This window comes from Oncorhynchus masou, chromosome 6 (assembly GCF_036934945.1).
Source record: "Oncorhynchus masou masou isolate Uvic2021 chromosome 6, UVic_Omas_1.1, whole genome shotgun sequence".
Lineage (NCBI taxonomy): Eukaryota > Metazoa > Chordata > Actinopteri > Salmoniformes > Salmonidae > Oncorhynchus > Oncorhynchus masou.
Genome location: NC_088217.1, coordinates 74,314,824 through 74,337,010, shown reverse-complemented (window position 1 = coordinate 74,337,010; position 22,187 = coordinate 74,314,824). Strand labels below are relative to the sequence as shown.

At 46.5% G+C, this 22,187-nt stretch overlaps 2 protein-coding genes across 2 annotated transcripts in view; both read right to left on the bottom strand.

Moving 5' to 3' along the window:
• Positions 1-1,448: 1,448 nt before the first annotated feature.
• On the bottom strand, positions 1,449-13,908 carry LOC135542600 (ribose-phosphate pyrophosphokinase 2). Its single transcript, XM_064969696.1, has 7 exons — positions 13,621-13,908; positions 8,660-8,843; positions 5,485-5,583; positions 5,123-5,247; positions 4,120-4,293; positions 3,322-3,481; positions 1,449-3,060 (listed from the first exon to the last, which is right to left on the bottom strand). The coding sequence occupies exons 1-7, from the start codon at positions 13,740-13,742 to the stop codon at positions 2,968-2,970; spliced, it is 957 nt and encodes a 318-aa protein (XP_064825768.1). The 5' UTR covers positions 13,743-13,908; the 3' UTR covers positions 1,449-2,967.
• A 3,291-nt stretch (positions 13,909-17,199) lies between these two features.
• The window catches only part of LOC135542598 (FERM and PDZ domain-containing protein 4-like), a 38,824-nt gene continuing 33,836 nt past the window's right edge, over positions 17,200-22,187 (bottom strand). Inside the window, 3 exon segments of the mRNA XM_064969695.1 lie at positions 17,200-20,954; positions 21,212-21,829; positions 21,832-22,187. The exon segment at positions 21,832-22,187 is cut by the window's right edge and continues 52 nt beyond it. Coding sequence (XP_064825767.1) covers positions 17,632-20,954; positions 21,212-21,829; positions 21,832-22,187 — 4,297 coding nt within the window. The 3' untranslated portion in view covers positions 17,200-17,631.

The window sequence follows — 22,187 nt, the reverse complement described above, 5'->3', positions numbered from 1 at the left end:
CTGGCAACATTTCAGCAGATATCAGGTATCCTACTTTTATATGACCAATACCTTAAAGTAAATATGAATATCAGTGCTTACCAAAGTTGGACTGATTGACTAGTGGTACTTCTCCAGGCTTTGCGTTGCAGCAATGTGTCGCGCCTTTGCGCAAGCATAGGAGATATACTGAGCAATATGCAAATGACAGAGTCTGACGTCACGATACAGACGTCACGATACAGCTCCCATCCAAGAACGATTTGGAAATTAAACACACATTATATTAAAATTAGATTACATTTGAACCTCATTTTTCAACGGCGGGAATTTGAACAAATTATGGAGACGTGATACATGTGTCCAAAATGTCATGTGTTTTTAAAATCACTTTATTCACCGAGTTTCAGGCACCCCTGAGAGAAGTATGCACAAGACGCCACCTGTCGGAAAACGGAGGTATGTACCACATATTGTATTTATCATGTTACTTTTTCTTGCACTCATTTCTAAAAGAGCAAAGAACATGTCCCTTCTATTAACTCGGTGTGGGAAAGTAGTCATATGGTCTCTATAAAACAGACGCATATGATTATTACCACTGGCAAAGAGAATCTAGTTATAACTCACATTTCTTAATAAATATCTAATAGCACTTGTCTTATTTTCTCGATGATCCTCTTTGTGAAGTATGTTATGGTTACGTGACAATTTGGCCTGGTTCAGATGAAACACCTAGTAAGCACGTGGATGCCAGCTATGGATCTTTTCAGCCACTATCCATCACCAAGAAATCAAAACTGACATGACGGTCCTCATGCCTACTGATTAACTGTTGTCAACTCCACATACAGAACGTGACAAGGCAGTAACAACCCCCCCCCCCTCCCCCATCAGGGCAGCAGGCATACACACATATATGGAAGACCGTCAGCAGTATGTAGATGTCAGTCATATGTATATATGAGACATATGGAATACGATATATATGGCTGTAGCCATCAGCCACACCATCCAGCATCCCCCTTGTTGGCAGGTGTCTCGGCCTGAGCCTAAACAAGGATATTCACCCTGGTTGGTCCTTGGATGGGAGTCCAGGGCAAAGCGTCTCAGACCAGGAGTGCTGATCTAGGACCAGTTTTGCATTTTAGATCACAATTAATAAGATTACAGAGTCAAGGAGGACCTGATCCTTGATGGTGGTTGGGCGGTGGTGTTGCATGGCTAGTTTGGTGAACTCACCCTTTTAAGACGTGTGACTGACAAACGTTCAACCAAGGTCCTTTACTTTCCCATGGCACTGCCACAAGATTCTGGTGCCGTAAGTAGCAACACATGTTCCTCATATGGCCACCCAATTACTCCCATCTTCCAATGGGATCACCAACTCCTGCCCATAGGGAAATAACAGTGTACTGTATAACAATTCATCTGAGGATCCTCAAAGAAAGGAAGACAGTCACAGTATGTAGATGTCACTGTCAAAGTTTATTGTCAATGAAAACCTTGGTGGTGTAAAAAACAAAAGTGTGGCTGCCTGTCCGCCAGCAGTATTCAACCAATCCGCGAAATCATTCTGAACACAGCCTTTGGAGCACACTCAGCAAACAACAGGGGAAAATGAACACTGAGGAGTTACTCTCCTACATTAGAACTTACTTTACAAGTAATTGAAAAAAACAAACAAAAAAAAACACTTAAGACATGGGGAAAGTAGAACTTTGAAATTCGTGACCTTTTGGGTGAGGGTTGTTTGACCAATCACCCTTTGAAAAGATGGATAAACCTGATAGAGGGACTGTCCACAGTTCCTTCAAGTTATCGGATCTAAATTGTATCATTGACTTGAATGTGGATACCCCTTCTATTAATTTAATCCTATCCGATTGCCGAAATCCTATCAGATCTCTCTTGCTGCCCAGTTTTTCAAAAGTTTAGAAGTGGTGTTGGAGTTTTAGTAAATGAGCAATTTCAAGATTGTAATGGAACAAATGTGATCAGAAATACAAAGGTGAGCCCTGCAATGACACCAGTCCGTCACTAGAGTGCACCATCAGGTGCATACTAAATGAAGGAAACGAAAATGGCAAATCAGATTTGGCCTTGTTACGTGGCACTAAAGTAGAGTGTTTTAACCAGAACGTCAGAAAATGTGGAAATGCTTACGACAATTCTCTCTCATATCGCAAGTTGAATTCCATGATACAATTTTGGGACTTTAAGAAGACAATTCTAGACATTACGTAGGTATCTGCTGGTTGAACAAATACAGCCTCTACTCTGGATCTTTCTGAGAAAAAAACTGAACTCCAACACTAACCAAATGTTGCTGGTTAAAGGAATTAAAAATCATCTGTTGATGACTAAACAACCCTGGGTGGCATTGATTAGCACACACCGTAGCAAAACATCAGATAGATAGTCCCTCCCCGTTTGCTACCGTTTTGAGTCTAGTGAATAGGACCCTGGTATTTCGTAATCGGCGTCTATTGATGAAACAAATGTGCCTCTAAAACCAGCAGCGTTGCAGATTCCCCATGGAGCTGGTTAGAACAGTCAGATGACTCAAAAAGTGACATCACACAATGGAATGCTTTCATTTATAGTGAAACGGACAAAAAAATGAGGTACAACAAACAGGAACATTGTTAGGCAATGGCCCTTTGGTTAAAATGACAGCCAGATCCCTTGGCTGGCAAAGCATGATAATGAAAACAAACACAATAAGGAAATCTTAACATGGTATTATGCATAAATAGAAACTTGCTGGTCTCAAAGAGGTGATACTCTTTCTTGGGTCTCCACACGGAACAATGGAGCTGGGAAAGTGGGCGTGGCCTTTAGGAACCGTTCACGTGGAATTGGCCCAAACCGTCAGGGTTTAAGGACTTCCGGGAGGGCGTGGCCGCTGAAGGTGCGAGCTGATTGGTCCATGCGGAGAGAAACGGCCTAAATTGGCCATTGTGATCTCTTCCTTGTGACCATCCTTTATAAGGGCACGTGGCTGAAGAGGTAGGACACAGACTCGCCATTGTGGGTTCTCCTGATCGCCTCGGCCAGGATCATGGCTATATCTATGATCTGGTGGAGACCACAGAAATACAACATCATATACATCTCTATGGCAGACTGCCATAAACCAGTGCCTCAGGTCAGGTAACCTATAGGGCAGCCAAACAATCCTGGTTGGAATGGTTAGCTTTAACAACAGCAGCAAGCTACAGGTGCTTCAAGACATGGGAGAGGCAAAATGCTGCATGTATCAACAAATGGATTCTTCATTGGCTAAAAGGTAGAAGGACATGTGAGAAAACAGGAAGTGCCTATCTGGACTGGGGGTACCTGTATCTTTGGGCAAGACTTCATCTTCTCCTCCTGGGGGATGGTGTTGGTGACCACCACGGCCTCGAAGGGAGCGTCGTTGATGCGCGCGATGGCCGGACCGGAAAATATGCCGTGCGTGAGGATAGCGTAGACCTTGATCGCACCGGCATCAATCAATCTAGAAAGAGAGATATGAGTTGTGTAATAAAAAAAATAGTGACAGTAATTTGGAAACTGCGTTTGAAATAATGCATATGAGCAAAGTAGAAAAATTAAAAAGGCACAAGCATCAAATAGAAGAGTGAAAGGTTGAGGATTTTCAAACACCGTGAAATGGGAGCTATGGTTGAGACTGGAACAAACGAAAATGATTTTTACCCCCCCCCCCCTAGGCCACCTATGTCCAAATAGTAAAATAAAAACAGCAGAGAAAAACTTGCTTTAAAACAGCTCCATTGTGTCACTGCAGCAAACAGGAGGGTCCTACACGTTTAGGTCAGCGACAGTACCATTGGCCACACCCACGGCCAAGCCCCCATTTTGATAAAGAAAAAAAAAAGTTGATTTTGAATCCCCACATCACTTCTTACACTCTACACAATCTCTCTCATTAGGTTTGATAGAATGGGTTCAGGTCAATAAACCATACGGTGATTTGAGATCAACAGATACTCAACAGATTAGCCTACATAGTAACCATCTATAAATACGGACTTTAATTGACAGCACAAGCCAAACACAAATAACCTAGAGCAAGGCCATGGTAGAATAACTTTGGGAATATTAGGAGCTGTGTGAGTGGTCGCTGTGGCTCACTTCTCAGCAGCTTTGCAGATGGTGCCGCAGGTGTCGGCCATGTCGTCGACCAGGATGGCCACGCGGTCCTTCACGTCTCCGACCAGGACCATGCGGTCCACCTCGTTGGCCTTCTTCCTCTCTTTGTGGATGAGGGCAAACTCCACATTCAGACGGTCAGCGATGGAGGTCACTCTGGATACAAAGAAATTAAAACAAAGATTTAAGAAATGTGATGTGCATGTCAGAGCTCAGCTGAAATAGCACCGCATTCGCATGACCCCCGGAAGTCGGGCATAAGTCATCTCGAAGATGGACAGGTACAAAGAAACACCCAATGAAAAGAGTTAAACGAGGGAGAGATGAACAGGTCCAAACACTTCTTCCCAATCGCTTTGCCACATTGTTGAAGACCTCAGGACCAGCCGTATCCGGTTCATGTGACCCTGCCACATTGTTGAAGACCTCAGGACCAGCCGTATCCGTTCATGTGACCCTGCCACATTGTTGAAGACCTCAGGACCAGCCGTATCCGGTTCATGTGACCCTGCCACATTGTTGAAGACCTCAGGACCAGCCGTATCTGGTTCATGTGACCCTGCCACATTGTTGAAGACCTCAGGACCAGCCATATCCGTTCATGTGACCCTGCCACATTGTTGAAGACCTCAGGACCAGCCGTATCCGTTCATGTGACCCTGCCACATTGTTGAAGACCTCAGGACCAGCCGTATCTGGTTCATGTGACCCTGCCACATTGTTGAAGACCTCAGGACCAGCCGTATCCGTTCATGTGACCCTGCCACATTGTTGAAGACCTCAGGACCAGCCGTATCCGTTCATGTGACCCTGCCACATTGTTGAAGACTTCAGGACCAGCCGTATCCGTTCATGTGACCCTGCCACATTGTTGAAGACCTCAGGACCAGCCGTATCCGTTCATGTGACCCTGCCACATTGTTGAAGACCTCAGGACCAGCCGTATCCAGTTCATGTGACCCTGCCACATGGAATTGGTTATTACCGTTTGGCTCCTCCAGCGTCAGGGGACACAATGCAGCTGTTCTTCCACTCTGGAATGTTCTCCCGGATCCACTGGAGGACCGCGGGCTCCGCATACAGGTTGTCCACGGCGATGTCGAAGAATCCCTACAGACAGAGGAAAAAAAGTTAGATTTTCCATGATAATATACCGTCTTCTTCGATGAGCCTAATATTGAGCAAAAACATAGCGACAACTTTAGACGTCACTGCATTAACTAGGAATGAAACAAATCTAGCAACTACTACTAGTCGTTTCGATTGAATATAACTTCATTTATCGGCAGGAGAAACTGCACCCTGCAATTGCATTGCTGTGAGGGTGATGTGTTGGATGCTGCCGACCTGGATCTGCGAGGCGTGGAGGTCCATTGTGATGATGTGGTCGGCGCCGGCTACAGACAGCATGTTGGCCACCAGCTTGGCTGAGATAGGAGCACGACTCTGGGACACAGAAGGAGTTACAGGCTCTTTCAAACGAAGCACACAATTCAATTATTCAGTGTGACAACAATTGTTCTAATACAGTAAAATGCCCTGGATTTAAATAACTAGTGAAGTCTAAATCGTTTGCTCCTCCACAAGGAATACAATCCAGGTCCGGCGACAGACAACAGATGGTGATTGGCTACAGGTTGTGGCGTGTTCAACACAGACATCTCAGTCTTCTGTGGTTAATGCACACAGCCCTCTGTAGCAAAATAGCAGCACAAGGTGACCGTAGAGATTCTTGTTTCAGGGGACAAATCACAGGTTACTTTATTTACACACACAGAAGTTCAACTCTGGCAGGACGCTTGTTTCAACATCTATTTTGTACTAGGTCACATTCCACAGTGCCATGTATTGATTTAACATGCCTCGGGGAAAAGACAGTGATAGGCCAACATGTGGAATTAAACAGCCACCATTTGGTATAAGCAAACATACCCCGTCTAAATCCTTCTTGTATTAAACTTGATTTACAAACATAAGTAGACCCTCTGTCGGAAATCTGTAAAGTCCTGTTCTAGAACTTGTAGTTCCGAGTGTTTGTATAGGCTACAGATGTATTTCCCAACTCCAGACCTCCAGTAACCCCTACAGCACACATTTTTGTTGTAGGCTCAGACAAGTACACCTGATGCAACTTGTCAACTAATTATCAAGCCCTCAATGAGTTGAATCAGGGTTGACTAGATGGGATGCCTCTAATGTCAGAAGTGACCTTTTCAAAGCAGTTTGGTACATTAAATTAAGGTTAGGAAACGGGTTAGGGTTAGCTAAAATGCAAAGATTCTCCAACATGACCTCGAATATGCAAGTTATGACGTCAATTTGACATTAGCAAGATCCCTGCTAGACGTGACCTTGAAACCTGTTACACTAGAGGACAAGAGTAGGGAAACACTGGGCTACAGTATGCCACTACGTTAGAGGGGCCTTTGAGATCTGGCATGTTACACCCGGTTACAAAACATAATAGGGCACCCGAGTGACGGCACTGCATCTCAGTGCAATAGGCGTCATTATAATACCTGGTTCAAATCCAGGCTGTATCATATCCGGCCATGATTGGGAGTCCCATAGGGCGGCGCACAATTTGGCCTGGCGTCGTCCGAGTTTGGCCGGAGTAGGCGGTCATTGTAAATGAGAATTTATTCTCTCACCAGACTTGCCTAGTTAAATAAAGGTTAAATATGCTCCACAACAGAGATTGCGTGCTTAGGGTCTCATGATAGTAACTGGTGCTTGATACACTGTCTTTGGGTTGATAGAGAAAGAGGGAGAAAAGGTGGAATATAAGTGAGGCCTCAGAACAACTGCGGGTTGCTACATGAGGAAACTCGTTTGTTACTCTATTAACTGGAAGTGTGTGAATCATTTACCAGATAAGCGGAGGTCTGAACCTTTTCTCCCCTCTTGGAAAGTCTGACGTCACCTCAGGTGATGAACCATGCTCTAATTCAAACCTACAGCTATATTTGGCCGAGGCTGTATTTTTCGTATGTCTTTTGTGTTATAACACAGAAGTTATTGGATGACATGCCAATCAACTGTGTCTGGGGAAAACATTCAATAGGAGGAGATGTGTGTATGTTTATATACACAGTACCAGTCTAAAGTTTGGACAACTACATGGGTTTTCCTTTTTTAAAACCATTTTCTACATTGTAGAATAATAGTGAAGACATTAAAACGATGAAATAGCAATCAAGTGTAAAACAAATTCAGAGATACTTCAAAGTAACCACTCTTGCCTTAACAGCTTTGCACACTCTAGGCATTCTCTCAACCAGCTTGACCTGGAATGCTTTTCCAACCGTCTTGAAGGAGTTGCCACATATGCTGAGCACTTGTTGGCTGCTTTTCCTTCACTCTGCGGTCCAATTCACCCTAAACCATCTCAATTGGGTTGAGGTCGGCTGATTGTGGAGGCCAGGTCATCTGAAGCAGCACTCCATTACTCTCCTTATTGGTAAAATAGCACTTACACAGCCTGGAGGTGTGTTGGGTCATTGTCCTGTTGAACAATAAGTGATAGTCCCACTAAGCGCAAACCAGATGGGATGGCGTATCACTGCCGAATGCTGTGATAGCCATGCTGGTTAAGTGTGCCTTGAATTCGAAATAAATCAGGAGTGTCACCAGCAAAGTCTCCACACACCATCACACCTCCATGCTTCATGGTGGGAACAAGACATGCAGAGATCACCCGTTCACCTACACTGCGTCTCACAAAGACAGTGGTAGGAACCAAAAATGATTCACACAGTCTCCTCTGAACAGTTGATGTGGAGATCTGTGTTACTTGAACTCTGAAGCTTTTATTTGGGCTGCAATTTCTAAGGCAGGTAACTCAAATTAACTTATACTCTGCAGCAGAGATAACTTCAGGTCTTCCCTTTCTGTGGCAGTCCTCATGAAAGCCCGTTTCATTGTAGCACTTGACGGTTTTTGCGACTGCATTTGAAGAAACTGTCAAGGTTCTTGATATTTTCCAGATTGACTGACCTTCATGTCTTAAAGTAACGGACTGTAGTTTTTCTTTGTTTATTTGAGATGTTATTGCCATAATAAGGACCTGGTCTTTTACCAAATAGGGCTATCTCCTATATACCACCCCTACCGTGTCACAACAACGCATGAAGAAGACATTCCACCAATTAACTTTTATCAAGGCACACCTGTGAATTGAAATGCATTAAAGGTGACCACATCATAAATCAGGTTGAGAGAATGCCAAGAGTGTGCAAACCTGTCATCAAGGCAAAGGGTGGCTACTTTGAAGAACCTCAAAACACTTTTGGTTACTACATGATTCCATACGTGTTATTTCATAGTTGTGATGTCTTCAATATTATTCTATTATTATTAGTACAAAATGTAGAAAAACACTTACATGAGTAGGTGTGTCCAAACAATTGACTGGTACTGTATATATGCTACGTTTTGCACTACATACTGGACACCACACATGGTGAATCATTGTAGTAGACTTCTTTGGGCCTGCGAGCAGCCCGGCAGGCAACAGGCTTACCTTGTCTTTTTTGTCCTGCCGGGCGTAGGGGAAGCAGGGGATGACCGCGGTGACGCGGGACGACGAGGCGATCTTGCACGCGTTGATCATGATCAGCAGCTCCATCAGGTTGTCGTTGATCTCGCCGCAGCCGCTCTGCACAATGTAGACGTCCTCCCCGCGCACGCTCTCTCCGATCTCCACGCTGACAAAGAGAAGCAGCAGCATAATTTAGTGTCACCTTAAGGAAAAGGATAACTCTTACCACCACGGAACCGCTCACTCATCTCCACACTGAGGTAGAGAAGATCATCCTCATCACCCTGCTCTTATCACTCCACGCTAGGCATATAGCTCGTATACCCTGAGGGAGAAGGCTGATCGTAAAACTTCTCGCCATGGACATTTATTAACTAGGCCAAATCCTTCCCTACAAGTTATGCTTAGGAAAGAAAGAGCAACTGCTACTCACTCATGAACGACACAGCACCACAAATCACTTTCCAACAACACAGTATCATAACTGCATGCCAACAGTGGAGGACTGATGGAGGTCTGATGCAGTAAATTGGAGTGACCAGAACGAGCTTAACATTGACAAACTAACTCTCATTTGAAAGTGCGTGTGGAAAAGCAGACTTCTGGGAATTAGTGCACACACACCATCTCTCCACAAGTTGCAGGCTTCAAAACAAGTCAACAACTGAAACATTCGACAGGACAACCCCCTTCCCTGCCACCGCTGGAGTCATTGTGCTCACATCTGACCAAGAGAGGCAATTAATGCAACAGCCGGTCTACCTATCTGAACCACCCAGAAGAGGCACGAGGGAATCTGTGTTCTAAGGGGAGTGCGTAAGCCAGACGTGAGGAGACGCGAGACCCACCGCTACTGTATAGACTAGGACTGTCGCAGAGTATATTTAAAAAATGTGGCCGACCGTGTTCTTTCAACCAATCGATTAGGCGAACATTTTCAAACTTGTATTCTTCCCATATATTGGCACACCCTAAGTTAATAAATCAACAATATGCACCGAACTTGTCTGATGCTTTAAGCACACTGTTTGATGAAATAATTATGACAGACCTGTTCCTGACCCTCCTCCCGCTGCTGGCCATCGCAGAGTCTGCCGCAACGCTCCTGGAGTTCACGGTAATAGGCCTGATTGTAACTATATTTGAAAAGGCTAAGTAAAAATGAAGAAGTATGTTGTTTAACCGTTTCCCAGAACTTCTTGGGGTTAGACCCACAGAGAGAAAACTGCTCCTTAAAGTAACTAACTTTGGCCTTCCAGATTGCCCGAGGACACTTATTTTTAATTTGCCTGAAAGACAGCCAGTCAGCCTGAGTATGCGTGTGCTGAGCCTTTCGCCAAATGCAATTCCTGAGTTGGAGTAACTCTGCAAGATCAAGATCAAACCAGGGGCTGAACCCGTTTTTAATTGTCATTTTCTTTATGGGGGCATGTTTGTTAACAATATCACTGAAAATATCAAAAAAGAAGGTTCAAGTGTCTTCGAAAGGGGATCAAGCTGATTTCTATACCATTTTACAGGCCAGTTCATGAAAGAATGCTTGCTCACAATTTTTTTTTAGCAAGCGTCTAGACAAATCAGGACAGGTCATTTCACTGAGCAACCATTATGAACACAGGCTGTAAAACAGTGATCACTAAGGTCATTACAGAAAACACCAGACTGATACCTATCAATCAGGATTATTTGTGAGGATAACAGAGGAGAGTAGCCTTTTCTGGGTGTTTGGAGTCATACCGTGAGGGATTTGTGATAATATAAGAAAGATTTAGGGAGACCCATAAGCTTTAGGACTTGGTCAGATGGTTTAAGCATGTCCTTAGTTTAGGTCAACGAGCAGGACAAATTCGGCCATGAGAGATCTGTGGGCAGGTAGGGTACAGGCCGGTGCTGATGGAGGACGATAGCACCCAGCAACAGTCAACAAAGAGCTATTTGAAAGCTTAATGCTTAAAACCAGCAAATCAAATTGTTTAGGGAAAGACTTGGTGGAGACAACTGAGCACTGAAAGTGATCCTTGGTAAAGATTGCCACTTCCCCACCTTTGGAAGATCTGTCTAGCCAAAAACGGTTATAACCAGAAAGTTGAACATCAGTATGCTAAACACCTCCTTGACCACGTCTCAGTAATGACCAACACACCTGGATTGGATCTGTGAACACACCCTTTCAATTTACCCATTTTAGGTCATGAGCTTCTAGTGTTAACATGCGAAAAACCCAGGCCTTCACGAGTTCAGCAACCAGTGAAGCAAATATCAGAGCACAAGTCAGAATTGGGGCTAGCAACAGTAGGTGGGCCAGGGTGTACATGCACATTTCCAGATATCATCAACATTAATACAATCAAGGCACGGCATAGTACAGGGAGAGCTCTGCAGCGCTGATTTATGACATCTGAATGTGTATCAGATGGCATAGTACAGGGAGAGCTCTGCAGCGCTGATTTATGACATCTGAATGTGTATCAGATGGCATAGTACAGGGAGAGCTCTGCAGCGCTGATTTATGACATCTGAATGTGTATCAGATGGCATAGTACAGGGAGAGCTCTGCAGCGCTGATTTATGACATCTGAATGTGTATCAGATGGCATAGTACAGGGAGAGCTCTGCAGCGCTGATTTATGACATCTGAATGTGTATCAGATGGCATAGTACAGGGAGAGCTCTGCAGCGCTGATTTATGACATTTATGACATCTGCAACAAGATCATATTGTACAGCAATTTCATCAGGTAACATGAATACAAAGCAGCCGAGAGGTGGTTAGAATAGGATGGGAGGCCAAAAGTCAATTTAACCAATAGAGAGTCAGAGTCCCGAGTGTGGGAACAAACAGTCTGTCCCACGGTTGGGTAAAGAAAGTTTGTAGTCAACAAAGTAAATAGCAAAATGCACAAATGTTTTTTTATATAACGAGGGAGGTAGCCATTGTAATTTCAGAGTCACTCGCCCAAACAGTGCGTGTGTGCTGGAGGCGAGTGAAAGCTCGGGAGAAAGGGGTGAGTGTGGTGAAACTGCCTGTACCAGACAGGGGGAGACAGGCCAGAGCACACGGTGAACAGATCGCCAGGTGGAATCCAAGCAGCAGTGCAGCAGGCAATGGGAATAGGTGTCACACCCACTTGGGAGAAGCTTTTATTTCTGGAGGCAGATTTCTTGTAGAAAATGCCAGTGAATGGACTGAACAGCAGGAGGGGGCTTCAGAGGACGCTTCAAAGACTCCGGACATTTGTTGGGCCAAAAGCCCTCTTACGTCACACCTTCGAGTTAATTGAATTTGTATCTGGTCTGTCCTTTCAAGTCTGGGAGCGCAGTTCCAGGTTGGATGGTGTCCCCAGGTCTCTGCTCTTTGTTTGCTAGACTTGGAAAAAGAATACACTGGAAGCAGTAATCTATCCAGTTCATTTTGGTCAAAATGAGGTTGTAGGTTAGGAGTTTTGATCTGGAACAAAGGCCATGCTGTGGAGAGTAGCATCCTGCATAGGCACCTGCCAAAAAATCCAACTCCAAATCTATCCTTTTGTAAAAAAAAAAAAAACATGTTGAAAGATGTGAGCTCACATTAATCTGTATGTCTCTCTCTCTCTGAGGGGGGTGTGTTTCACAATCTTTGGTTTGGAGGTGTTCAGAACAAGGTTAAGGGCAGAGAAAGCTTTGTTGTTGAGCGTTTAACACAAAATCCAGGGAGGGGCCAGCTGAGTATAAGACTATATCATATATCATGTCAGGTCATCTACTCAATACTATGTACTTGCTCCCACTTTGCATCCCTGCCAGGAGGACATCCCACAATAATATCTCATTTATCTGTGTCCTTGTACTCACTCCCACTATTAGACCAAATTGTATCCAAAAGCACCCACAAATTCTAAAGCAGATCATTGTATTAATATAGCTGACAAAGACCCACTATTGCACATAGGGGACAAGTAATGAAGCTAGGCTAAAAATCAATAGGAGACCGTAGCTCACCTTGGTTCATGGGGCAATGCAGTGTACTCGCTCACACCCATTGCATCATATTGCGAGTATTGTAAAGTCTACATGCACCAGAGCAGGTCTATGTAGTTACCATCGCTACTGAACAATTAGGTCAGCTTGCTTACTTGCTGGAAATGAACCTAGATTACGTGCATGACATCATTTAGGCTAAAATGGAACCAGGGGTGGCAGCATGGCAAAACAATATTGGAACAATACAGATCAGGAAAATGATGTATGTATTATACAGAGCGACAGGTGCAATTAGGTTTAAGTGCATGACATTATTTAGGCAGAGATTGAATCTGGGGTTGCAGAAGGGCGAATAATTATAGGAACAATTTGGATAACACACATGTATACATTTTATCAGAGCGACTTACTGGTACAATTAGGGCACATCGAGCGATTTTTCACCTAGTCGGTGCAGGGGGTTCAAACCGGCTGGTTTTTGGTTACTGGCAGAAACCTCTTACCCACTAGGCGACCTACAGTTATCACTCTTCTTTTCATTCTTTGTTCATTACACTATCCGCAACGTTTCAAGACGTTTGCCTACTGAACGTGGCCTCGTTCTCTGTTGCTGCAGTAGTTGGTTCTGTTTACCTAAACTATGTTGGCTATTATTAAGTCACGTGAGTCTTTTCGCAAACTAGCTAGCATGGTGTATCTTGCAAAGTTACGACTCAACAATGAAAACCAGCACGCGTGACCATGGGATTACATAATTAACTTTCCAATTTAGGTGTTGATGTAATAACGGCAGCAAGCTAACGTTATCCAGTGCCGTTAGCATAGCAAACTTACTACTCCTGCGCACACGTGTATGCATGACCCAGGCTGCAGTAAGTTAACGTCCAGCACCAGATAGCTTGCTAGGCTAGCTCAGCAGATCAATTAGCTAATCATGCACGTATCTAAATGCAGACGATAAATGCGTAAAAAACGAAACCTACCATGTTTCTTGGTTGGAGAATTTCTTCGTTATCACTTTCCCCAATTCCAGTCCGAGGCGATCAGCCACTTTTTGTGATAGGTCTTGGTGGGAGCTCCCGCTGAAAAGCACGATGTTTGGCATGGCCTAAATATTTATGTGCAATTTGGTAATTTGAGTAGGAGATTTTGGATGCAACAATTATCCCTCAAGGGGCAAGTTAGCTAACAAGTTAACTTATTATCGCTGTAGCCCACGCATAGCAGATCAGCACGATAGGACACCTAAAACTGAAAAGGAAGTGAGAACAGTGTTTGCATGGTATAGCGGAAGTGTCGCTTCCTAATTCTTATTCTTTGGGATTGTTTTGGCGGATCGCGTCCGATTTCAGGTTCATGTACTGCCACCTACTGTATTGGAGTGTGAGGCTATTCACAGCCAACCTACATTAAGTTATTTGTGATACAGTATTATACAATTGGGGAAAAGGAAAATGTATCCTGCCATCTATTAGCCCTAAAAAAAACACACAAAAAAACCACAGTATTCCATTATTTTCCCAATCTAATCCTACTATGGTCTGGGAGGACAGAACACTACCAATCAACACTCCCTGCAACTGTTCTGCAGTAAAACCTCGCAAACCCAAGTATTTCTCTGCGGCTTCCATCCTCTTCCTAATTGGACAAAAATCGATGCCTTTCTTCTTAGGTGGGTTTTTTCCGAGGTTGGCATTAAACGTTATGGTCCATGTTATTTGGAAGGCCAAAACTCCATCCCACCAAAACAGGCTGACATTTCAGTCAGTGTTTTCAAACAGCTTTTACACTAATAGGGCGTTATAATAATGTAAAACATTTCACAGTATTATTCCAACCTCATATTGTGGAAATATATATATACCCGGAAAATCTTAATTTTGACTGCACTGGGCCTTAAAAAAACAACGATGTATTTGTTTGTCCTGCCACACATACATCAGGCCAACTATGACTGACTAACACAGCGTCATTGCATTTTGGTACATCACAAGTACATTTGTTTCCAATGTAATGCTGCATTTGCCTTGCAGCATTGCGTTGCAGAGGCATTTGCACTGTGTTCTGTGTGGGGCATACATTGGATTTATTGAAGCTTGACAGACATGGTAGCAGAAGTTGAATGTTGAAATTTTGTTGCACGCATATCCAGATGATGCTGCTTACTATTTTGATCAATGACACTATTGGTGTGATCAAGGCATAATAGTTACATGTACTGTTGGTTTGAAAAGCACATTGGCCAGAGATTCAGAAAGGAATGGTCTCTTACAGGGGGTCCCCCCTTTACCCTTTAAGGCCTTTGGATCTGTGTGTTTTAACTTGATTTAACTCTGAGAGAGATTGATACCTCAAGTGCTTACTTTATCCACACACAGAAACCTTTGTCAAACCCTTGGTGATACACTCCCTCTTACTATGCTCACATGAGAAGCATCACGCTATGAAAGAAGGGCCTCCTGTTCACTTGAAATGAATAGATGGTTTTATGTCCAAATGAATAAGACGTAGTTTGGAATGAAACATTTTCATGTTCAAAATGGAATTAGCATTTTTTTGTAGATAGAGAAAGCTCCTCGGCCTAGGGTGTAGAAAAATGAGACAGTGCACAAGTTAATCTTTTTTTTACTGAATGGAGTTCTTCTACAAGATATTAGTGGAGCAAATTAAATAGCAAGTGAAGACACACCATGACCCACAGATATGTAAAACGTTTTAATGGGTCAGAGAAGCTGAAAAAATATTGAGTGGATTTTTATGTTTATGGTCGGAGAAATAAAATGTAATCTGATACATACAGCTGAAGGTGGAAGTTTACATACACCTTAGCCAAATACATTTAAAATTCAGTTTTTCCACAATTCCTGACATTTAATCCTAGTAAAAATGCCCTCTTAGGTCAGTTAGGATCACCACTTTATTTTAAGAATGTGAAATGTCAGAATAATAGTAGAGAGAAGGATTTATTTCAGCTTTTATTCCTTTCATCACATTCTCAGTGGGTCCATTTGGGAGACCCATTTGCGACCAAGCTTTAAATTCCTGACTGATGTCTTGAGATGTTGCTTCAATATATACACATACTTTTCCTGCCTCATAATGTCATCTATTTTGTGAAGTGCACCAGTCCCTCCTGCAGAAAAGCAGTTGGGATGGTGTTCTTCGGCTTGCAAGCCTCCCCCTTTTTCCTCCAAACATAACGATGGTCATTATGGCCAAACAGTTTTATTTTTGTTTCATCAGAACAGAGGACATTTCTCCAAAAAGTACGATCTTTGTCCCCATGTGCAGTTGCAAACCATAGTCTGGCTTTTTTATGGAGGTTTTTGAGCAGTGGCTTCTTCCTTGCTGAGCGGCCTTTCAGGTTATGTCAATATAGGACTCGTTTTACTGTGGATGTTAGAGACTCTTGTACGTGTTTCCTCCAGCATCTTCACAAGGTCCTTTGCTGTTGTTTTGGGATTTATTTGCACTTTTTGCACCAAAGTACGTTCATTTCTAGGAGATAGAACACGTCTCCTTCCTGAGTGGTATGATGGCTGCGTGGTCCCATGGTGTTTATACTTGCAGACTATTGTTTGGACAGATGAACATGGTACCTTTTGGAAATTGCTTCCAAGAATGAACCAGACTTTTTTCTGAGGTCTTGGCTGATTTATTTTGATTTTCCCATGATGTCAAGCAAAGAGGCAATGAGTTTGAAGGTAGGCCTTGAAATACATCCACAGGTACACCTCCAATTGACTCAAATTGGAGCCAGCAGCATACCACCCTGCATACCACTGCTGGCTTGCTTCTGAAGCTAAGCACGGTTGGGCCTGGTCAATCCCTCGATGGGAGACCAGATGCTGCTGGAAGTGGTGTTGGAGGGCCAGTAGGAGGCACTCTTTCCTCTGGTCTAAAAAATATTCCAATGCCCCAGGGCAGTGATTGGGGACACTGCCCTGTGTAGGGTGCTGTCTTTCGGATGGGATGTTAAATGGGTGTCCTGACTCTCTGAGGTCATTAAAGATCTCATGGCACTTATTGTAAGAGTAGGGGTGTTAACCCTGGTGTCCTGGCTAAATTCCCAATCTGGCCATCATGGTCACCTAATAATCTCCAGTTTACAATTGGCTCATTTATTCCCCAGGTCGTTGCTGTAAATGAGAACGTGTTCTCAGTCAATTTACCTGGTAAAACAACACAATAAAAGTCAATTAGGCTATCAGAAGCTTCTAAAGCTATCATGGCATTTTCTGGAATTTTCCAAGCTGTTTAAAGGCACAGTCAACTTAGTGTCTGACCCACTGGAATTGTGAAATAATCTGTCTGTAAACAATTGTTGGAAAATTTACTTGTGTCATGCACAAAGTAGATGTCCTAACCGACTTGCCAAAACTATAGTTCGTTAACAAGAAATATTGTGGAGTGGTTGAAAAACAAGTTTTAATGACTCCAACCTAAGTGTATGTAAACTTCCGACTTCAACTATAGATGTTGAAGGACACCATTGAGTCCAGAGAGGATCATATGAAAATGAATACAATGAAATAACTTTTTTTAAATGATTAAACATTACACACTGACTTAAAAGCGCTTTAATAAGATACTTGCTTACATATTTTATGTCTTTTCGTTATAAGTTTTTGCCCTCTGTATTTAAAAAAAACATGTCAAAATAATTTAGAAATTACACTAAGGAGTGTTAAATGCAGTGCAATTTCAGTGCTACGGTACATCAATCCTCTCCACATTGCAACCTAAAACTGCATCGTCAATATCATATTAAAGAGTACATGTCTTCCCAATGACCACTCAAAATATCTTTAGTAATTTATATATTCATATAGTGTATCATATGTACTGTATGTACATTATATACATGGAAAAAAATGTACACAGGAAGAAGGGTGTCTATAATAACATCAGTTCTTATTACAAAGTTCTGGACTTGTATGGCTTTGTATAATGTACATAACAGTAAAAGATGGTGCCGCCGGCTGGGCGTCCTACTACTTGCTAAGCAGCGTTTTGAGGGAGCGGGTGAGTGCGTTGGCGATGGCTGACATGGTGCTGGAGTGGCGGACCAGGGCATTGACGCTGTGGTCGCTGGGCGCTCCGATGGACGCTGCCTCGGCTGCGCGCAGCAGGCAGATGTAGTTCATGACCAGCTCGTCCACCTTGGCCACCACCTCCCTCTGCTGTTGGGCAGCTGATGCCCCCAGGCCCCTCACCAGGCACATGCAGGCCTCAGACAGGCAGCACAGCACCTGGAAACTGCAGGTGATGGCCAGCAGCATCTCCTCTGGGCTGCCGTGGGCCTGGGCCATCCTGCGACATGCCCGCCCCAGCTCTTTAGACTCGATGGACAGCAGCTGCTTGTATTGGGACAGGTCTGCTGTGATCTGTGGCACCTGGCCGCTGCGGTCCCCCCTGCCTACGCTTGAGCGCACTAGAGCGATGAGCTCGCTGGCGTCGCGGTGTACGTCCGAGAAGCCAACGGGGAAGACGTACATGCGGTCTTTGAGCGTGTTGATGCGCGACAGCCGGTCGCTGAAGCTCATGTTGGTCAGGACCTCGCTGTAGAGCTGGTCGCCTGCTGCGTCCATGGCCGGGCCGTAGGTAGACGCTGCTTCTTCCATTTCCCCGCCACGGCTGCGCCTGGACCTCTCGCCCCTCTCGTCCCTCTCGTCTCCCTCTACCTCATCCTCTTCCACCTGGCTCTTCCTCTTGAAGAAGCAGTAGCTGAAGGGACCATGGCACCTCCAGGGGCTGCCCGAGTCCAGCTTCTGCGAGCCCTTCATGTGCTTGGTGTCCTTCTGCAGGGGGAACATCACTGAGGCCCTCCGGCTGTCTCTGCCCCCAGCCGACCAGCAGGTGGACGCTACCGAGCCCTGCGAGTAGCTCTTCGACAGCCTCTTCCTCGTCGGTCTCCTCTGTAGTTTGGGGTCAACTGGTCTTTGCTGCTGCTGGCACTTAGTTCTGCCTTTGTCGAAGAGCACCTCCACACTCCCGCAGCCCGCAGTTACATTACTGGTGCTCCGCCTGAGCTCCCTGCCCCGCTGCAGGCTGTTGGTGCTGGGCTCCCTGCCCAGGTGGAGGCTGTTGGTGCTGGGCTCCCTGCCCAGGTGGAGGCTGTTTACACTGGAGTCCCTGCCCCGCTGGAGGCTGTTCATATTGGGATCGCACTGGTGGTGGAGGCTGGCTGTGACTGACTGGATGTGGTTTTGTCTGTATGTGACGGTGGACTCCTGCTTTGGCACAGTGGAGTTGATGGTGCTCATGTTGGCTGGTAGGGGAGGTGGAGGAGGTGGTGGAGGAGGAGGAGGAGGAGCCGTGGCACAGGCTCGGGCCTGCTTAGTGAAAGCTGATGGGTGATCTCCTGCTTCCGCTCCCAGTGACGTCCCCAGCTGCTCTGTGCGAGCTACACTAGAGAAACAGAGAGAATCGTTAAGAGCCTGTCGGACGGCATGCTTTGTCCTGCAGTCAGACTTGAGCCAGTCCTCTGGGCCACAGATGCTGGCACCGCTTTGGAACATCACACTCCGCGCCCTGGAGGGGAGCCTGTGGACCATGCCCCCACCCCCTCCATGGATGCTGTCCCTCAGGGACAGGAACCGCTCGACCTCAGGGTCGATGGCGCCCCTCTCTAACTCACTCTCAAGGCCCGAAAAGGAGCTCCTCCTCTCTGTGCCACTGGGCCTTACTCCAAGACTGTCAGCAGGTCTCTGAGCATGCAAGTCAGGATAGCTCTTCAACTTAGTGGGCAGCGTGGCGGAGTGATACAGTCGGGAGCCTTTGTTACCCCGTGAGGTGGCTGCATTGGGGTTCACTAGACCCGGGCTGAGGAAGGACGAGGAGGGCATGCAGGGATAGCGGTGAATGGTGTTCCCTTTACTCCTAACCATCTCTATCAGTTGGGGATTACTGGTAATATATCTCCTAGTGTCCTTCCTGACTCCCCCTCCCAGGCCTGCACTGTGCAACCTGCCTCCCTGGTGCATCTGGCTCACTGTAAGGTAGTTAATGAGCTGCCTATAGGACTCATTCCCCTCCTTGGAGTTAGCACCCCTTACACAGGCTGTCTTGGCATGCAGATCATTTTGAAGGTTACTCCTTCTAGCTGTACTACCTGTGGTTTCTTTCATCTTGGCCGACCGGATGGAACCCTCTCTGCTGGTGTCTGACCCAGGAGGGTGTATGTTGGGCAGCATCTTCCGCAGGAGTGTGGGGTCTGCTTGGGGGTGGAGGTCCCTGCCCACAGGGATCTGGCCTGGGGTGCAATGGGGAGCCTTGTCCTCGTAGGTGAAAACCCTGAGGGACGTGGAAGATTCGGAGAGCGGATGGTGGTTGCCGTCAGGCGCACAGAGGGGTGAATCCGTTGGGGTGCCACAGGCGCTGCTCCCCGTGCTGCAGCCCGCGTCCAGTGATGAGCACTGGGAGCCCTGCAGGGAGTTGTGGGCCTCGCTCTGGAGGGACGAGATCCGTTTGGCTAGGTGGTACTCACACAGCCGGGCAACTCCTTGCCTCACTTGCTGCAGCTGCTCCCCTGGGGCATCTCCCTGCCCACCGGGGGGGTCCCGGGGCTTCTTGGTTGGGGAGGAGGGGAAAGGACCTGCCGCTCCCCCCAGGTACCCTTCCTCCTGGCCGCCCATCGCCCCAGTGTCCCCCCCTGCAGCCTCCCCAAGTTCTTCCACAGGCTCTGTCCGTTCAGGGTGTGGGGGAGGGGGGCACGGCAGCCTGCGGTGACTCCTCGGCAGGCTGTTCACCGCCAGGTTCTCCGCCATGATGGAGATGGAATTCTCTGGTAGAGGAAGAGGCGGCCTTCTCTGCAACCTCTCGCAGAACGAGGTACGCTCCACATCCAGTTGGCTCCCCCTGTGGCCGTCTCTGGTACTGAACGTGTTGAACTTCCCGTTGGTCTCGGCCAACTTTTTTAGCTGTTTCCCTCCAACAACTACGGAGTTGGGTCGCTTGCTGAAGCCGGAGGAGAGGTTAGTCAGAGAATCAGTGGTTTCTGGATCCAGCTCTATGCCATCTGGATGGAGGGTCTGTTTAGGGAGCATGGTGGATGACGGCGGCTCGCCGTCTCGGTGGTGGGAGGGGCTGTGGGCTTTCTTTTGGGTGGCCACTCTGGGCGAGACAGGGAAGTCTGTCTTTTCCTCCGTCAGAGGCTGGTAGCCCTCGGAGGTGGCGATAAGGAGGCGCCTGTGGTTCTCGTGGATGAGTTTGTGGGCGGCGGCCTGCTCCATGGTCTCGGTCATCTCTGAGGAGTTGGTCTCGTTGCCTGAGTCAGAGGAAGACTCAGGACTGAAAGCTCGAGACATATGCACACCTATGTGAGCCAGAGAGAAAAAAGATTAGAATTTGAGCTTCTTTCAACCTTAACTACATAAAAGTAATATAACTCTATTATATCACTTTAAACAAAGTTCAACATATAGTTTGAAGACATCCTAATTTGGGCCAGGTCTGACCACAAGCACAACAGTGAGCAATGAAAAACCAAAACTAGAGCAAGGCCATGACACTGTATGTACAACAGCTGTAAACTATAAGTGATGTTGGCACAATGACGGTAGAACTAAAGACCTGGGTTACTGTTGGGCTGTGGTCGCTGTGGGCGTGGTGGGCGTGGCCTCTCCTCGGACACTGTCAGGGCTTCCAGTGCCTGCAGGGTTGTCACCATGGCATCCTCCAGCCTCCTTTCTCCGCCGCTCCCCTCGACACGTGACCCCGTGGGGACAGCGTCGATCAGCGACACGGGCATGTCATCGTTGTCGGCAGTGGCCAAAGGGCGACCCTCGGGGCTTTCCTCATCAGAACTGTCTCTGAACCCCGGTGGCGGGGCGGCAATGGCGAGATTTAGCGAATGGAGGACGCCGTCAGTATCATCATCGTCATCATCGCCCCCCTCGGGGGGAGGAAGTGAGGTCAGGTCGATGATGTCATCGCTGGAGCCTGAGAGGGTGAGGAATGTGGCTTTGCTTGCCGCCGTCGTGCCGCCATCCTCCCCCCCTCCCCCCCCGGTAGAGTCTTCCTCACAGCTGGCGTCGTCCTCATCCTCGGCGTCGTCCGTGGTGTCTGCATAACAAAGGTCCCTTAGCAGCGGTTCCTCCACCAGCTCCTCACCAATATTGCTGTAGACCACATGCGAACTGCCATCGGCGAACTGATAGGGCACGGTCACCTGGGTCCTGAAGTCCCCGTGTTGTTGACGTTGTTGTGCAAGTAGGCTATGGGCCTGTTCTCGGGCACCTCGGGACTTTCATCCATCAGGCACTCGTAGCCTAAGTTCTGGAGGTTCACAGTGTTCAAAGGGGGGTCTCCGAAGATGAAGGAGACCTTGGCGCTCCGGGGGGAGTCTTTGGGTTTGTTTCTGGCAGGGGGGAGAGGTGGGGGCTGGGGACTCCTCCGCCCCTCCGATGGCCTCTCGTTCTGCTGCAGGGTTAGGGTATGGTTTTGGGGCTCGGGAACGTGGGGAGAGATGTTGTTCTCTCTCCCTCCATTGTTAGAGAAGTCCATGTCACTGCTGTAACGCTCATCCTGGCCGGCAGCATTGGGGTCC